The sequence below is a fragment of the Haemorhous mexicanus genome, chromosome 8 (assembly GCF_027477595.1).
Source record: "Haemorhous mexicanus isolate bHaeMex1 chromosome 8, bHaeMex1.pri, whole genome shotgun sequence".
NCBI lineage: Eukaryota > Metazoa > Chordata > Aves > Passeriformes > Fringillidae > Haemorhous > Haemorhous mexicanus.
The window spans coordinates 1,569,188-1,587,757 of record NC_082348.1 but is presented as its reverse complement, the minus strand read 5'-3'; the positions used below and the strand labels follow the sequence as shown (position 1 = coordinate 1,587,757).

Below are 18,570 nucleotides of genomic sequence, written 5' to 3'. Positions count from 1 at the left end.
GAGGCGGCCATGGATGATCGCCCTTTTCCGCCGCTATTCCCGGATCCCGGCACCCGCAGGCCGCGCCGCCCGCTCCGGCCGAGCACCCTCAGCGCCGGCCCGGCCCCGCCCCCCGCTCGCCCCGCCCTTCCCGCCGCGCCCCCGCCAATCAGCGGCGAGGGGCGGGGCTGCCGCGGGGCGCGGGAACCTCCGGGCCGCTCTCCCATTGGCCGGAGCCCGCGCGCCGCCGGGCCCGCGCGCGCCGCCATCTTAGCGCGGGAGGCGCGCGGGGCTGAGGGGCGGCCGCGCTGGGGGGAGAGGCGGCGGCGTTGTCGCCATGAGCGCTCCCGGCCCCGATCCCGAGCCCGCCGCGCCCGGCCCCGAGCCCCAGCCCGCCGCTCCCGAGCCCACCGCCGGCTCCAGCCTCGGCCCGCTGCTCCACACCCTGGAGGACCCCGGCGCGCCGCCGGGAGAGCTGACGGACGCGCACCTCACCATCGTCAGGTGAGCGCGGGGGACGCGCACGCTGCCGGAGGGGAGCGGGCGGCCCTGAGGGACCGGGCCGGGCGTGGGGAGTGAGAGAGCCGGGAGGGCCAGCGGAGCGGGACCTGCCGGCCTGGCTGAGGGCAGCGTGGCCGCGGGGAGACCGCGGGAGACATGCGGGGCTGGGGGGAGGGAGGGGAGGAGGGAGGAGGAAGGGAGAGAGGGAGGAGTGAGGGGACGAAGGAGAGGAAGAGGAGGGAAGGGGGGGGAAGGAGCGCATCTCCACAGGATCTGCGCATCGCAGAGCCTCCCTACCCCCTTGGATTCCTGGGGGATCGTCAGAGGTGGGTGAGGAGCTTTGGGAAATAATAACTTTTCGTAATGACACAGCTTTGCGGCTTTATGATCGGAAGGGTGAAGTTTTTAGTTGGCATTTGCCGTGTTTTCATTGCATTTCTTTCTGGAAGGAACTTCTTGCCCATGAGGTTGTGCCTTTACCTGCATCTGTCCGTTTTTACCATGTGCAAAGGCACGCTCTCTTTCTCTCAGCGTCTCCCTTCGGTTCTGCAGTGAATTTAAAACTGTAGCTACTCCCATAGCAGATTTTTACAGGTTTCTAGAAATAACTGACACTCCTGATGTAAGTATTAAGCAGCAACAGGTTTCTCAGGTTGTCCCTGGATGACTGAGCTCAGCACGGTTTGGGTTTTGCAGTGAGAAGCTGGTGATTAATGTTTTATGTGATAATTACAGCTTTTCTGCAGGAATATTCCTCACACATGTGCAAAGTCATCCTTGCTGCTTGTCAGACCAGGATTTTCCTGCATTCTGGAACTGCTCGTGAGGAAGGTGCTTTTTCAGTTCCTGTATTCCTGTTTTTTCTGATTTGCAGCAAGTCATTTAAAGTTTGTATGCTAAATTTTAATGTTTTTATAGGAGCTGACCAAAAAATGAAAGCCCTTAATGGTTTTATGAGTGTTCTCTAGACAGAAAATGAGCCATTACTCACTTTGCCCTATAACACAGGATTTTGCTGCTGGGTCAGACCTTCTGCTGGCATTTTTGCTCTTTAGCTCCTTCAGTGTTTTGTTGATTTCCTTCAAGAAAATATGCTACTGTGTGTCAGAAGTTAAAAGTTAAGTCAGTTACAAGGTTTTTAACCTGTAAATATTGTTTGTTTTCCCTCCTGCTCCTTGCAGTCGCTTGAGTGGGGAAGGAGGCAAAGCATTCACTGCAGATTTCAGGAAACACTTCCCTCAACTCTGCAAGGTGTTCAAGGTATGGTTTTTGCACTCATTTCTCTTACACTTCAGTGAACAAAGATTTATTCTGGTGGGCAAGGTCAGTGGGCATGGAAAGACTCAAATTTCAGTTCATTTATAGAGTCACAGAATTATTAAAGTTGGAAAAAACTTTTGAGTCATGGAATCCAACCTTTAATAGGAATGCAGGGTAGTGGCAGAGCAGGGAAGGGTTTTTGCTGGGTCTTGGATGTGTTCAGGCAGCATCCTACAGTTAAACCCAGTCTTCCAGCCAGGAGACATAGTGTGTTGTGGCTGCCTTAGAAACAATTCAGAATTCAGAATATGCAGAAAATGTCAAGGGTTTTTAAGGAGTAATGTCAACGTTGTTCTTAGCCATTTTTCCTTCTGTTTCAGAAGCCTAAAAACAATTGGAGAGTCAAGGGAGAGAACATAACATACACAGCCAAAAGGAAAAACTTGGGCTGTTAGGGATTTAGTTCATTAAAGATGTTTTTATTAGAGAGAGCAAAAATGCCTTCAGCACCTCAGATTGTTTTACTGATTTGGTGTGTACTGAATTCAGAGAGGGTTTCCTGCCTGGGTGGATTTTTCACCAAGTTTTTTCCAGCTTCCCAGCAGAAATGGTATTCAGAATGTTGGTGTTCAGACAATAAACTCAATATTTCTCATTTCCTTTTCTAACCTGAGATTCTGTGCATTTGGGTTGTGTTTTTTTCCAGGCACACATTTCCAGTCCAAACCTGGAGCTCAGCAATGCAGCCTTGCAGGCCTTGGGCTTCTGCACTTTCAATTCAAACAACACAGCTGGATTATCTGGTAAGCAAACAAACTGTGACTGTAAATATATACATCAGAGCTCTTTCTTTGTTTTTCTTAGCCTTTGTTTTCAGTTTGACCAGGATTTGTCTGTAATGTGAGCAGTGTGAACAGTTCATTAATTACATCTTGTACCCAAGTGTGGTGATGATTTTTCATGCTGTTACACTAATTCTGTTTTGCTAACTTCTAGTTTCATTAAATGCTTTGGGAGCAATTAGTACAGTAATTATTTGTGTGGAATTAGTGATCAAAGAAAGATATTCTAGGAGAAGCTATTTGTAGGATTTGGGAGTGCACAGTAGAGCTTTTCCACGTTTTCCAGCTGTTTCTTGGAGATTTCTTGTTCCATGAAGTCATGGAGTGGTTTGAGTTGGAAGAGACCATTAAAGGTCATCTAGTCCAGCCCCAACTATTTCAAATTAATCCAAACTCTTATGATCTGCACTCCTAGAAAGTGCTAACTCCCTTTCACAAAAGGTTTTGCTTTTGAGAACTTGAGTCTTTGCCTCAAGGTAAAACCACAGGTTTTTGGTAATAGGGCATTTTTCCTGTTTGAAATTGGGTTTTTTTTGGTTCTTCTCCTCCATTTTTTCCAGTGTCTTCTGTTTTCCTATTGTGCAAAATCCCCCCTGATTTCCTGTGGGAACGAGGCATTTCTAATAATGTCTGTGTGCTATCTTTCTTTCCTCTCATTTTTCCTAACCAGTTGATAAATGACAATTTATTACAGAATGTCAGGCTCCAGAAGTCACAAAGCCCTGGAAACAATGGGCAGTTGAAAAGGGAGGGAGGACAAGCAGCTCCTGTACCTCTGAGTGTACTTTTGACTGGGGGAGAGGAGTGAAAGTGTCCTTCTGTTTCTCTGATTGTGAGATCATTCACCCACAAAATGCAGATTTGCAATAAATCAAACTTTTTACCCTTGAATTTTAAAGGAACACATGATTTTTCCATCTGTGTTCTTAGTTGGATCTAAGTCCTGTATTAACCTTTTTAATTTTTATGTAATGAGCTACAATTTTACCACCTTCAGTAACAAAAAGCTCTTGTAGACTCTAAAACAAATTTATGTCAGGTTATGACCAAAGTGCTGCTAAATTCAATTAAAACCCAAGAAGTTTTGAATAATTAAATACTTTATCTTTAGCTCAGGGGTATTTAACTAAAGCTGTCTTCTAATTTTATGGGTTCTTACAAAGGTAATCCAGATGCACTGCATTATTGGTGTTTGTATATGAATACATTTTCAGCTTTCTGGCTACTTTAGCAGGAGAGAAGCTGCTCCAAAGTGATGTTTGAGGCAGTAAATCATTGGGACTTGCAGCTGGATGGATTCTGGGCCCATTGAAGTGAGCAGAATGACCTGGAATGTGTTGCAGAGGATTTTGAGGGTTTGTGTGCTCTCTTTTCAGGCCCAGAAATGCAGGAGTTGCTGGCAGCAGTGAACAGCGTGGCTGTGAAATCCTCTGACAAGAACACTCGCACTCGGGCACTTTGGGTCATCTCCAAGCAGGCATTTCCTCCAGAAATTGTTAGAAAGGAGGTGAGTTTCTTCACTGTTCTTTTGGTGGCCTCATTTCTCACAGAGAGGAGCCTTCAGAAGTTGGTAAAAAGGAAGGTGAGTTTCTTCATTTCTCATTTTGATGCTGTCCCTTTCCTAGGGAGAGGAGGTGAATTCTTTGTCACTCTCCACTCAGTAGCTTTTGAATCCGAAGGTTATTTCCCATCAAATCTGACAGCCAAGTGTCAATTCTTGGAACACCTGAGCCAGAAATTACTGCTCTCCTTGAGGGGAAAGCTGCAATGTGAGCAGTTCTATCAGAAAGCAATGAAATATCACAGGGCAGAGAAGTTATGAATTTTCCAGTTTAAAACCACACCTGGCATCATCCAAACACAATCTGGAAAATGAAATTGTCATAATTCCAGCTCCTCCTGGAATTATTTGTGTCCAGGTGCTCACTGTGTTCTTTGTTTCCTCAGGTCTCCAATATTCTCTCTACCCTGGAAACAATCCTGACTAAAGGAGAAGTTCAGTCAGTTGTGGTTGAATATGAAGCACTTAATGTCATTATACGGTGAGTGCTCTGCACTATTCCCTTGTCAGCCTTTATTTGAGGGGGAAAACTCTCATCCAAAACCCAGGTGGCACTAAGTGGACTAAAGAAAAAACTCCTTTGGGTTTATTTTGTTCAGGATTGTTTTCCTCCAGCGTTTCCCTGGTTTTCCCTGGGCTGGAGGTGGTTGCTGGGTGCTGTGGGTGGGGTTTGGGATGGGAATGGTGTTGATAACTCCAGGGCTGTTTGAGTTAATGCTGAGCAGAGTTTGCTCCAAGTCAAGGACAAGGGGACACAGCTGGCACAGCTGATCCCAGCTGACCAGGGGATATTCCATGGAATTGTGCCCAGGGGTGAACTGGGGAGCTGCTGCACCGTGCACCACTTGTTTTGTGTATTATAATTAATTAAGATAATGCCTTAATAATAATGGCATCATTCTGAAGCAGAAATTAGACAGTATTGCTTTCATTTTTAGTGGCTCTTTAGGAATTATTTCCCACCTCTCACCTGTGCTTCCCAAGGCATGTTCTTACATTTTGTTTCCAGAACCTGCCTGCGTGAGAAATTCTTTGCCATTATTTGGGGGTTTATTTTAAAATATCTTATTTAGAAATATCCCCTTGGCAACGCATTTTAGTGCAATGTTTCTCATAACACTGTTAGAATTCCTGTCTAATTCCAAAAGTGACTTTTTAGAAGCATCACTGTGAGCACGTTCTGGTCAGCAGAACTGAAATATTCAAATTTTATCTTTACTTAGTTTAATTTAATTCCTGTATTAGTAAATACATTGAGCTTGTGTCTTTACTCCTTTTCAAGTTTTCTTAAACTTTTGGCATGCGGTTTGAGCTGCAAATCCATTGTAAATAGTTCTTTTAAACAGTTCTTGTCCTCTGGCTTTAGTAAAATTGCTTGAAAGGCAGAACTTTCCTTTAGTGCATCAAATTCTCCATAAGCTGTAGGGATGGGGATTTGACTTTCCTGGGGAAAAGAGGGGCTTAAAAAAACTCCTGGATTTCTAGATTCAGGCTAGTTTGAATATATGCCAGCTATTCCTGTTTCTGCATGTTTTTTGGGGTGGGTGGGCTGGTGGAAATGTGTGGCATTTTGTCATGCTGTGCTCTAACAGTTAGGGAATAGGAGGATAAAATCAGAGCTCTGAGCAGGCCAGTGTTCATGGAGTCTGTCCAGACCTGGCTTGGGATTTGTCCAGAAGCTGCTGGGAGTTGTTCCCAGCTGTGTGGGAGCTGCCTGGGCTCCTGGGAACTCCCAGACATGGGTCATGGCCAAACCTTCCTTGGGCATTGTGCATTCCTGTCAGGCTCTCAGCTCCTGTGCCCAAATCAAATGGATTTTATTATTGTTGGGATAAAATGGAAAGCACAGCTCTCCAGTCAGGCTGTTGTGCTGTTGGAGAGGTTTATCTGAAATAACACTTGAACTTTGCACTTTTAATACAATCGATTTTAAAAATTAGAAGGGTTTCCTATAAATCCTGGGTTGAATTAGAGAATTTATTGATGATACAAAGGTAACTTGAGTGCCTAGCTGTGTGTTGGAGATCTGTAATCCCTGTTTTTTGGGTTTTTTTGGGTTTTTTTTTTTGATCCAGCTTAATGGAGCAAGCTCCAGCCGAGATGGGAGAAGAGGCTGTGAGGTGGGCAAAGCTGATCATCCCCCTGGTTGTCCACTCAGCTCACAAAGTGCAGCTAAGAGGTGCCACTGCCCTGGAGATGGGAATGCCACTGCTCCTGCAGAAGCAGCAGGAGGTGGCAGCTGTCACCGAGCACCTGATGACCACAGTGAGTGACAGTGCTGGGCCTCTGGGCAGCAGGGGCACTTGGGGAGCATCAATTTCATCTCCTGTGCATTGACAGCAACTTCTTGATGCCTGTGGTTTTAGTGGGAAAAAAATGGAAATGGAAATACTCACTGCAGAAAAGTGCCCAGCATCAAAGGGGGGGTGGGAGGCAGAATTTGGAGGCCTCAGGGGGCCAGGAGAGCAGAGGATGCTCAGCATTTTCAGTGTCCTTTAAGAGTCCCCATCCCGTGCAGCAGCAGCCCCTGGGTGTCTTTGATGAAGCTTTTCATGTTCCCCTTCACTTCCTGGACTGGCCTCACTTGGCTCATTTATTTTGCCTTATTTTTTGCTGAAAAACCCAAAACCCAACCAAACAAGGTGGTGTTTGGGGTCAGGGCATGTTTTGACTTTAGAGCTGGGGGAAATGCAAATATTTGAAGAAATGGATTTTCCTTTGTTGGTTGCCACTGTCAATAAGAGCCATAAATTTCAAGTGGAAAGAGAATCAGGTGGTAGCAAATGCTGTGTGGTACAGAATGAAATCCTTCTGATGTACAAACATAGAAATGCTGCTCCACTTCCTCATGGCACTACCAAGTTGTGGATTTTGCTAAGCAAAACAAACTCATGCTTAGTTTAGGTGTGTGAGTTTTATATATATATATTGTAAAAAATACATTTGCATCATCTCGGATATTGTCTTTTGGTTATGTCCCCAGACACTGGTATGAGTGTGGAGTTTTTAGAATATTTTAAAACCATTTCTTGCAGAAGTTCTGTTTCTTTCTGCCTGCAGAAATTAATTTCCGAACTTCAGAAATTGTTCTCTTCCAAAAACGAGACCTTCGTGTTAAAGCTGTGGCCCCTGTTTGTCAGATTGCTTGGAAAGGTAAGCAGCAAAGCAACAAATCTTTGGAAGAGGAGTTTTGAACAGCAGAAATCTCTTTTAATGGGGAATTTTTCCTGCTCAGACCCTGCACCGCAGTGGCAGCTTCATCAACTCCCTGCTGCAGCTGGAGGAGCTGGGCTTCCGCAGCGGCTCCCCCGTGGTGAAGAAAATTGCCTTCATTGCATGGAAGAGCCTCATTGATAACTTTGCTCTAAACCCAGGTAGGTCTAAAAAAAACATTTAGCCTGATTTGTTTTAATACAAGTCGTACATAGGTGGAAAAATGTACATACATTTAATGGATAACTTTATTACGTAAATGCGTTATATGTGTTAATACATAACTGGAAAAAATAATCTGTTAGTGGTCAGTGCATTATTTTTATACCACTGGATATCTACATAATGGTGCAGGAAAATGCACTGTCTGTGTGCATGTGTGCATAGCTAAAATTCAAGGTTTTGTTGGGTTTTTTTCCTTGTTTTCTTTTCTTTTTGAGGCAAGGTGATAGTTTGATCATCTGCTCTATCTTAATTTTTCTGCTGGGAATGCTAGAAATAGAATAAAATTAGTAAATTGTGTTTTGTAGTGCTATAAATGATCCAAAGAGCAGTGAAGTAAAGAATAAAACATTCTGTATATTTTATTTTGGGTGGTGGGGTCTAACTGGAGAGAGGCAACACTTCAGGATTCCAGAGGTGTTAACAAAAAGTTGTTTTAAAGGTGTAACCTGAATCTGGACAAGTTTTTATTCTACCTTGTGTCAAAATACAATATTTTTTACCTTGATTGTGCTTCTCTGTGTTCTGAAGAGAAAACTCAGTGTTTGATTTTCCTGTCCCTGGAGCAGATGGGAATAACAGAGCAAGCAAGAGGGAATTTCTTCTGTTTATCACAGAATCCCAACATGGGTCGGGTTGGGTCCAACCTCCCTTCTCAAGTGGGCTCAGGTTGGAGTGCAGAAAATTTGATTTCAGTCTTTGTATTGGAAAGAAATACTTAATTTTTGCAGAGCTGTTTCAAGCAATAGTAAGAGAATTTGAAGGGTTGGCGTGGTTGAGTTTTGCAAATGACTGTTAATTGAATTTGAAGCTAAAAGATATTAGGAAAAAACATAATGGTTTAATCAGATTTTGCTGAGCTGTGACTCAGTAATCTATATTGTTTAAAATGCACCTTTTGTGTCCCCCAGACATCCTGTGCAGTGCTAAGAGGCTGAAACTGCTGATGCAGCCCCTGAGCTCCATCCATGTGAGGACAGAGGCTCTGGCCCTGACCAAGCTGGAGGTCTGGTGGTATTTGCTGATGAGACTGGGGCCCCACCTGCCCTCAAATTTTGAACAGGTAACTCAGGTGACACAAGAATCCTGATCCCTGTGCAGCAGAATGTAAAATATTCCTGCTTCATCCCTTTCTGCTTTGTTACTGAAATCAAACTCCCTCAAGGAACTGATTTGTCCTGGTGTGTGGCTTAGAGATGGTGTGGAAGGGATATTTGGGACTCACAGCCCCAAAGTATTGGAGAGTCTGTGGGAATGTCCTGAGAGCATCTCTGAAAATCTGCCCTGAGTGCAGCCATGGATTATCAATGTGTGAAATAGAGGCTCTCTCCTCCTCTCACCAAGGAAGTGTGGGCGTGGAAAAGGCTGCCATAGGAAAACTGGTGAAAAGACCAAAAATATTTAGATAGATAGAAAGAAAATTGCTGCAGGTGTTTCATTTCTAGTCACACTGTAAGTGGAATGGACCTGTTTCTACTCAACACCTGGATTTCATTAAATTAATCTTCAAGGTGGGAGTAAAGGGAGGGAAAAATATTTTCTTAGGCTTATTAAAATATATATTGCATCTCCCAGGCATTTTGGTTTGATTAGACATTTCTAATTCAATCTGAATACCCAGAAACTCTGATTTGAGAGCAGCAGCCCAGTCTGTGCTGATTGAAATGAGTTTGTTGTGCTTGCATGTGTTGTAGCTGTTGCTGGGCTCCCTTTGCAGGTTTGTGTCCCACTGATCCAAAGCACCCTGAGTGTGGATCCTGCTGCTGCCTTCCCAGGAGCGCCCTCACGGCCAAACAACCCCAGCCTGGGCTCAGCAAGCCCCGGGCAGAAACCAGGTACTGAAACACCAACTTCAGCTCCATTTCACACGCAGAGACTCATCTCTTCTGTCTGTCAGGCTCTGCTTTTCCATTTCTAATTCTTGTTCTTCACATCAGTGGGTTTTCTGCATCATTTATATGGGAGAAAGTGAGGCTGTTGCAGTCGTTATTTAAAGTTTCAGAGGTTGTGCCAGTCACAGGTTTGATGGCCTGAATTGTGTTCTCTGCTCCAAACAACCCCAGCCTGGGCTCAGCAAGCCCCGGGCAGAAACCAGGTACTGAAACACCAACTGTGCAAACTTCAGCTCCATTTCACACGCAGAGACTCATCTCTTCTGTCTGTCAGGCTCTGCTTTTCCATTTCTAATTCTTGTTCTTCACATCAGTGGGTTTTCTGCATCATTTATATGGGAGAAAGTGAGGCTGTTGCAGTTGCTATTTAAAGTTTCAGAGGTTGTGCCAGTCACAGTTTTGATGGCCTGAATTGTGTTCTCTGCTGCAAGGGAGCTCTGCTTTAAAATCTTATTTTTTCATCTCTGAGTATATGTGCTCTTTATATGTGCCCTTTTATTTCTGTCGCATTTTTAGTTTCTGCCTGAATAGTAGAGAACCTTGGAATGGTTTGGGTTGGAAAGGACCTTAAAGCTCATCCAGGGACACCTTCCACTATCCCAGGCCCTGGCCAGCCTGGCCTTGGGCACTTCCAGGGATGGGCATCCCACCCTGCCAGCCAGGAATTCCTTCCCAAATCCATGATGATGATCCATCAGGAATTTTAATGCTTTAACCACATGTGAAACCACCTCTGTTGTTGTTCATTGCTTGGGTTTAGTCTGAATCAATAATTCTGTTTTATTTTAAAGCAATGGTATCTCAATATCCAATAAGGAATTCCTGGTTTTCCTTCCCTTTCTGGAAGCCTGGCATGCATGGCTTGTGCCATTCTGTTCTGCTGTAACCAGGAGCCTCAGGGGTCCTGGGTTTGGGGAGTTTCCTGTTCTTAAAGGAGTTCATCCTAGTCCTGTGAGATCACAGCTGAGCTGGTCAAAATATTTTGCCAAGACCTCTTAAATTTCTATTCCAGGTGACAATTTCCAATGGAAACTGTTTTGCAGCAGCAGATTCATACAAGTGTTCAGTGGCTGTGTAACCACAGCTTCCCTGGAGATCTGTATGACCAAAATAAAATGTGGTGTCCTAGAATTGACAGTATTGGGGCAGATATTTGAAACACTGGGAAAATATGATATGTTATATGATATATATATGATTTGTGATAGCAAACCCCACTTACCTGAGAAAGCTGGCTGTCAGAGGTGCCTTCCAGCCAGCAGCACTCCATGATTTGTCCTTTTCCTGAGGAACTGGGGGCTTTTCCCTGGAATTTCTGTGCTGTTCCTGACTTGTGTGCCCTCCCTCAGGTGCTTTGCTGTTTGTGAGCCCGGGCACGCCCAGGATGGGCCTGAACAGCCCAGCAGGAGGGCAGCTCTTCCCTTCCATCCAGCTCCTGGGCATTGAAATGCTGCTCCACTTCCTCATGGGACCACAAGTTGTGGATTTTGCTAAGCAGAACAAACTCGTGCTCAGCTTAGGTAAATGAGTTTTATATTTATATTGAACTGTAAAAAATAGATTTGTGTCATCTCAAATCTTGTGTGTTAGCATGAAATGATTTAAACTTTCAAGTGTTGTCAGTTTTAAGATGTTTGTATATTAATAATGCTGTAAATACACAAATACTTGATTATTTTTAAGGCTTGTTTTCCCAGTAAACTGCAAAGTAACAGGTTTATGGAATGTGTTTTTTTGTTCTTGTAGAGCCTCTCCAGTACCCACTGATCAGTAGCCCTTCTTTTTTTTGTAAGCATGCCAGCACTCTGATAAATGCTGTTCAGGATGGCTTTATTGCAATTGGAAAAGAAGTTCCTGGTAAGAACTCAGTGGTGAAATTTAAACATTGCCTGGGAAATCAAGTGGGCAAGGGGAGCATAAGAAATCAACACTTTGTGTGATGTCCTGATGTTACAAAGAGTAGAACTGGTCTGACTTGCATTGAAATGTGAGTTCTGGCTTAAATCCAAGTCTGTCCTTTAACACAATTTGTGTTTTAGCTGCAGTGGTGTTGGATGTTTTGATTGCAAACTGAATAAAACCATTGTTACCTTGCAGATTGCTTGCTGAATGTTATCTGGAAGGACATAAATGGATATGTAAAAACAGCAATTGAAGCAGGTAAAAAGGCTCATTTTCTTCATTTGGCATTGCTCACCAGTCAGAGGGGGTTTATTTTTAAACTGGACCAGGAATTGTTCATTGCTTGGGTTTAGTCTGAATCAATAATTGTGTTTTTTAAAGCAATTCCAAAAGAAAAACAACCCCTCCTTGAGTCTTTAGTATTGAGGAATGGAGACAAAAATTGAAGTTTTTGCCTCGTTTTTTCTTCATTGAAATTCTGTTCCTTAGCAAACTGTAGAGTCTGCAGATGTACAAAAGTTGTTTCCTATTTTAAAAACAGGAAAAAGTTTGCATTACTAAGGATATTCCAGACTTTCCTTGGAAAGGAAAGGACATTATCCAAGGAAATCCAGAATATACTTAACAATGCAAACTTTTTTACTGAAAATCAAACAGACCATGAAGAATTCACCCATTCTTTGGATGAATCCAAAATTCCAGGACTTTAATGTATCAAAATTCAAATCCTTAATGAAACAAAGCTGTTTCCATTTCCTAATTCAACTTGAAGGCTTTTTATTTAAACTTTGAAATTTCATTTCTCTTATGAGCAGAATACACCTGAATCTCTGAAGGATTTGGTGAATTTTTACAAATTCACACAGAATTTTTTTCCCTTTGCACTAGAAATTTGAATGCTGCTCAGAGTGACCATTGTCTTATTTCCTTCATTTTAGGAAACAAGAAGGAGAAGCAAGGCTCAGAAATCCTGACCATGTTACTGCAGGCCCTGAAGAACACGGTGAGATCCAACGCTCTGCCTGTGCACAAGGTCCTGGTGAGTCCTGCCTGGAAAGCATTTCCAGCTGAGCAGAGCTGGGTGCCTGCTTCTCCTCAGCTTCACAAAACATCTTGGAGACCTTGGTGATGGAATTTTCTGTTGTTTTTTAACTGAAGGGAATTGTTTCAGTTTTGCTCTTTTTTTTTTTTTTTTTTTGTAATTTCTTTGGTGGTTTTTTGTAAATTTTTTGTAATTTTTTGTGATTTTTTTTGTATTTTTTGTTTGTTTGCTTCATATTTTTTATAATTTTTGTAATTTTTTTGTGGAGACTTTGTATTTTTAGTATTTTTGGGGGGTTAAGGGGTTTTTTTTGTTGTGGGTTTTTGGTGGGTTTTATGTTTTTTTTGTATTTTATTGGTGGGTTTTGTATTTTATTTGGGGGGGTTTTTTTGTATTTTATTGGGGCTTTTTGTATTTTATTTGGGTGTTTTTTTTGTATTTTATTTGCGGGTTTTTTTGTATTTTATTTGAGGGTTTTTTTGGTATTTATTTGGGGTTCTTGTATTTTATTTGGGATTTTTTTTGTATTTTATTTGGGGTTTTTTATTTTATTTGGGGGGTTTTTTGTATTTTATTTAGGGTTTTTTTTTGTATTTAATTTGGGGGTTTTTTTGTATTTAATTTGGGGGTTTTTTTGTATTTTATTTGGGGTTTTTTGGTATTTTATTTGGGATTTTTGTATTTTATTTGGGATTTTTGTATTTTATTTGTACATTATTTGTAATTTTGGGGGGGGTTTATTTTTGGGGAGGTTTTTATATTTTTTGTATTTATTTTTTGTAAATTTTTGTATATTTTGTAAATTTTTGTAATTTTTTGTAAATCTTGGGGGGTTTTGGGCTTTTTGTAGTTTTTGTATTTTTGGGGGTCTTCTTGTAATTAAATTTTTTGTGATTAGTTTTTTGTAATTTTACTTGTATCTTATTTGTATTTTATTTGTGTTTATTATATTTTGCTTAATATACTTGAACCCTCAGAAAACAGATATTTAAATGCATTTTTTTCCTCTTCCCCTGCTCAGTCTCTCATTGATATCACTGTCAAGGAGCTGCCTCCAAAGGTTTTGGGATCCCCAGCTTATCAGGTTGCTGATATGGATCTTTTAAATGTGAGTCTCCATTAATTCTGGACTTCATTAATGCTGGAAGCTTTTGGGAACTCAATGATTTCATGTTCCACAGTGCAGACTTTGTTTGCAGGTCACTAATTGAACTGTGTCTAATTAATGGAATTACTGCAGGACAAGGGCTGGTGTTGATTAGTGAGTGTCATCTTCCAAGTTAAGAAAATACTCAGCCAATAATCACAAAAAGCTGTGAAAAAAGGCTGAAATGCTGCTGAATTTTAGGGGTTTTGTTGAGGGAGGAGCAGGCTGAGAAGGAAGGAGGCTCCTCATTAAAGCTTTAATTAGCAGATATTAAATACATCTTGTTAAGGACTCAGCATGAGCAAAACCTGAAATATTTGTGGTCAGTTTGAACCAAAGTACCCGAAGGATCTCTTGCTGTAACCTGGAAATGAGCAAATCCAGCAGCTTAGGTTTCCAGTTTTCCCTCTTCTTTTTATGTTCAGGTGTTAGAATTGACCATTTTGGACAGCTTTTAATAATTGTGAGTTTCTGGCTAATAATAATGATAATAATTGTGAATTTCTGGCTAGTAATAGTAATAATAATTGTGAATTTCTGCTAATGATAATTGAATTTCTGGCTAAGAATAACAATAATAGTGAATTTCTGGCTAATAACAATAACTGTGACTTTCTGGCTAATGATAATAATTGGATTTCTGGTTAATAATATAATAATAGTGAATTTCTGGCTAATAACAATAATGGTGAATTTCTGGCTAACAATAATGGTGAATTTCTGGCTAATAAGAATAACAGTAATGGTGAATTTCTGGCTAACAATAATGGTGAATTTCTGGCTAATAAGAATAACAATAATTGTGACTTTCTGGCTAACGATAATGGTGAATTTCTGGCTAATAAGAATAACAATAATTGTGACTTTCTGGCTAATGATAATGGTGAATTTCTGGCTAATAAGAATAACAATAATTGTGACTTTCTGGCTAATGATAATGGTGAATTTCTGGCTAATAAGAATAACAATAATTGTGACTTTCTGGCTAATGATAATGGTGAATTTCTGGCTAATAAGAATAACAATAATTGTGACTTTCTGGCTAATGATAATGGTGAATTTCTGGCTAATAATAATTGTGAATTTCTGGCTGAGAAGAATAACAGTAATTGTGAATTTCTGGCTTATAATAATGATAATAATAATTGTGAATTTGTCACAAATCAGAAGTTAATGCAGTACAGACACCTTGTGGAGGTGAGGCAGCCATTTCATTAGCTCAGTGCTGTTTTAACCCCTTCCATTTCTGTTGCCAGGGCACTCCAGCTCTGTTCCTGATCCAGCTGCCTTTCCACAACAACCTCTTGGAATGCTGTGTGACAGATGAGAGGTACCTGCAGCTCTGAGCATCCCTTGGAAAAACACCTCACTTTTTTTATTTCCCCTCTCATTTCAGCTGGGGAAAAGCCAGGCTCTGACCTGTGGAATTTCCTCCCCCAGGTTCTTTGGCATTCTGGAGGCTCTGGTGGGTTTTGCCCTGTCTGGCCCCACCTCTGCCCTGGCTTTCAGTGACTCTGTGCTCTGTGTCATTGACCAGAGTGCAGAGCAGGTGGGCAGCAAGGAGCACCTCTGGAGGATGTGGAGCATTGTTGTTAATCCTCTGACTGAGTGGATTAATCAGGTAATTAACTCATTAATCAGTGAATTTGGTTCTCTTCCCCACCCCAGAGCCCCACAGGAGCACTTTGCTGAGCCTTTATCTGAATTTTTTAAGGAATTCCATGTCTTGAAGTGATGCTGGAATTGGATAGCTTGGCTCAATCCTGCTGCTGAAAACCATGGCAAGGTTCCCCCAGGAGCTGTTAACTTTTAAATACCATGGGTTGGATTGCTTGGTGTGAAAGTCAAATAAATCCCAGATTAGGATGTTCAGGGTGTAATTAGAGCAGAGTTTTACTCATGTCTGACATCTTTAGTGTAATAAAAGCCTTATAAATTGTAATATTTGAGAGATGTAGCACCTTATTTACTGGAAATATATTGATTGTCATGTAGGAGTTGCTGAATTAATTAATTAATTAATCCTCATTAATCATTAGATCTAAAAATCATAGAATTTATGAAGGAAGTTTTAGGTGCTGTGACTACTTCCAGCAGCATGGGCACAGGGAATGGCTCCCACTGCCAGGGGCAGGGATGGATGGGATATTGGGAGTTGGGAATTCCTGCCTGGGAGGGTGGGGAGGGGCTGGGATGGAGTTCCCAGAGGAGCTTTGCCTTCTAAAATCTGTGTTATTGATCAGCAAATGTAGCATTTGGTGTCCAGGAGGTAAAATGTCCATGAAGATGATTCCTGCTTCAAGTTCTGTTCTCCACATTTCCACAGTGCTCAGTGAGGGAATGCTGTGGCCAAGTCAGAGCCTGATCCCAACTGGAGCAACAAGGACTGGCTTAAAAATTAATTTCAGCCTCATTAACAACAGCCTGATTAACACCCATTTCCTCATGGTCCTTGGGACCTTTTTGCCTTTCCATGCCTTGAGCATCCCTGGAAGTGTCCAGGGCCAGGCTGGAGCAGCCTGGGATGTGTGGGGTGGGGTCAGTGGGGTGGAATGAGATGAGCTTTAAGGTCCCTTCTGAGCCAGCCCACGCCAGGATTCTCTGGGGTGGTCATCACTTACTGCAGCTGCAATAAGTGAGGAACACTCCAGACATTTCCTAGATTGGTTTTCTTGGAATATATTTTGGCTTTTAGAAACAGAGCTTTTTATCCTTTGCTACCAGGATCCTCCTGAGTTCTTGAAAGAGCAGAATATCTGATTTCAAACTGTATTTAATCAGGAACAGCCTTATTTGGCAGCCCAATTTTGTAGCTTTAGCTTTGCTAAACATAATTGAGCAGATCTCTTTTAAATTAGAATCAAAAATGTGTGTGTAAATTCTACTGTGGTGATTTCTGTAGCGTGGAGTGGTCTGGGGGAGACTTAAAGCTTTAAGAATTCTTTTTGCTGACAGGAGTTGGTAGAGAAATGAAAAAAGGGAGTAAAAATAAGTATAAAGCTTAAATATTCAAATGTCCCAGTTGGAGACAAAATTTGGGAGGTGACATCCCCAAGGGGTCACTTCTAAAAAAGCAGATTTTAGCAGCTCTTCCCCCAGAAGATAATCTGGGAAATAATGGTGTCTGGGAGATAATCTCCTTGGAGAAGAGTGAAAAAACTGTTTATTTACCAAGCAAAGTATTCACAAGTCTGAAGAAATGAATCCTCTTAACCCACAAACTCTTTTCTTGTTGCAGAATAACGAGGTGAACCAGGGGGATGCCCTGGAACACAACTTCAGTGCTGTGTACAGTGCTTTGCTGCTGCCAGTATCCCACATTTTCCCCACTCAGGGATTCCCACAGGTAACAGCAAATGAATCAAATTAATTAAATTAACTCAAAACAACGTGGGATTTATCAAATCTCTCAACTCTCAGGGCTGACTTTGGGCTCAGTCAGCTGCGTTTGGGGTTCAGTACAACACCATGGATTTAAAACCCTAACCCTCCAACTTAAAACCCTAAAAAGAACCCCCTAGGTTTTGACAGCAGAAGAAAACACAAAGCAAGTTTTTCTCTGTGCACAGATGTTGATATTTAGCAGCTTTTCCTTTCTCTGTCCAAGCCAACTCTGAAATCCTTGCTGCGCTCCTGGTCTGACCTGTACCGAGCCTTTGCTCGCTGTGCTGCTCTGGTGGCAACAGCAGAAGAAAACCTGTGCTGTGAGGAGCTGTGTGCCAAAATAATGGCTGGGCTAGAAGGTGAAACTCCAGTAGTGAGTATAAAACTGATCATTTAGCAGCTCCTTTCTAATGAGGTCTGAGAACGTGTGTGTAAATGCTGATGTGGCGATTTCTGCAGCGGGGAGTGGCTTGGGGGAGACTTGGAGCTGTAAGAATTCTTTTTGCTGACAGGAGTTGGTAGAGAAATGAAAGTAGGGAGTAGAAATAAGTTTAAATGTTAAATATTCACATAGTTAAGCAGATCTTAGATTTGTCTTCTAATTAATAATAATGGTTAATGAGTGTCGTGGTGGTGAATGAGGTTTGTCTGGGTGAAATGTGTTTATAAATATCACAGGGAGGAGAACATGGAACCATCAGCCTTGTACACTAAAATTTAAGGCTTTTACTCCTAAAGCTGTGTAAAAGAGAGAGATTTTTGAGAGAATATGTGGGTTTGTTGCCTAAATTGCCTATTCCCAAACTCACACCACAAGGAGAGGGGGATGAGCATTTAGTTTGGGATAGAAATCCTTCATGCTTAAAGTTCACTTTGGAAAAAATACTGTGAAGAACACAAAAAAATGGAATTAAAAACCCTGGAATAGAGAGGATTGCATCACTATTACCTATCCTGGATGCTGCTGTATCCTGATAAATACATAGATAAGTGATAAATATCACTTTTAAAAATCAGTAATTACTAAACAAGACAAACAATTTAAAAGTTTGGTGTAAAGTTACATTGCAGCTTCTTTTAGCTCACAATACCAGTGTTCCTTTTAAAGCAAGATTGGACTCGTTTAGGAAAATTTGGATGGATTGAGAGGGTGAAAAAGCAACTTTGCTCATCTTCTCCTATGCACTAAAAATTATTTGTGATTTGTGCTTTGACTGTTAATGGCAACTTAATTGTGCCTGTAATGACTTTTGTGGCAGCCAGGCTTTGTCCTTGAGCACAGAGTGAGCCTTGAACCTTCATTTATTGATTGATCCTAAAAGTGGATAAGTGATCTAATTGATAAATGATAAATTGATACATTTGAAAAATCGACAAATGATTTTAATTGATTTATTTCATAAATTTAATTGATTTTTAATTGATTTATCCCAAATGTGACCCCTTCTCCCAGCTGCCTGCCACTGTTGGCTGCTTTAGACACTGTTTGTCTAAATTATGAGAATGGGAAGCCCATCCTCAGTGTAATTGTGTCTTTAAAATGGGATTTTATCAGCCTCACCTGATCCTGCAGAACAGCTTCACCACCTGTAATTTAAGTTGTTTCTTTGCTGTCCTGAACACCG

General features: G+C 41.8%; 1 protein-coding gene across 3 annotated transcripts in view; it reads left to right on the top strand.

Moving 5' to 3' along the window:
- The first annotated feature begins 256 nt into the window (after window positions 1-256).
- Window positions 257-18,570, top strand: part of RIF1 (replication timing regulatory factor 1) — a 30,625-nt gene continuing 12,311 nt past the window's right edge. For 2 of the 3 annotated variants that reach the window (XM_059852489.1, XM_059852488.1), the window contains exons 1-19: window positions 258-483; window positions 1,662-1,740; window positions 2,447-2,543; window positions 3,959-4,089; window positions 4,530-4,624; window positions 6,219-6,408; window positions 7,204-7,296; window positions 7,379-7,517; window positions 8,490-8,641; window positions 9,296-9,413; window positions 10,820-10,990; window positions 11,217-11,327; window positions 11,568-11,630; window positions 12,311-12,411; window positions 13,436-13,522; window positions 14,818-14,891; window positions 15,002-15,182; window positions 16,800-16,907; window positions 17,169-17,318. In XM_059852489.1, the coding sequence (XP_059708472.1) occupies window positions 317-483; window positions 1,662-1,740; window positions 2,447-2,543; window positions 3,959-4,089; window positions 4,530-4,624; window positions 6,219-6,408; window positions 7,204-7,296; window positions 7,379-7,517; window positions 8,490-8,641; window positions 9,296-9,413; window positions 10,820-10,990; window positions 11,217-11,327; window positions 11,568-11,630; window positions 12,311-12,411; window positions 13,436-13,522; window positions 14,818-14,891; window positions 15,002-15,182; window positions 16,800-16,907; window positions 17,169-17,318 (2,307 nt within the window). In that variant the 5' untranslated portion in view covers window positions 258-316. Of the gene's footprint in view, window positions 484-1,661; window positions 1,741-2,446; window positions 2,544-3,958; window positions 4,090-4,529; window positions 4,625-6,218; window positions 6,409-7,203; window positions 7,297-7,378; window positions 7,518-8,489; window positions 8,642-9,295; window positions 9,414-10,819; window positions 10,991-11,216; window positions 11,328-11,567; window positions 11,631-12,310; window positions 12,412-13,435; window positions 13,523-14,817; window positions 14,892-15,001; window positions 15,183-16,799; window positions 16,908-17,168; window positions 17,319-18,570 lie in introns of all 3 variants that reach the window. The other variant, XM_059852490.1, reaches the window with a different exon arrangement.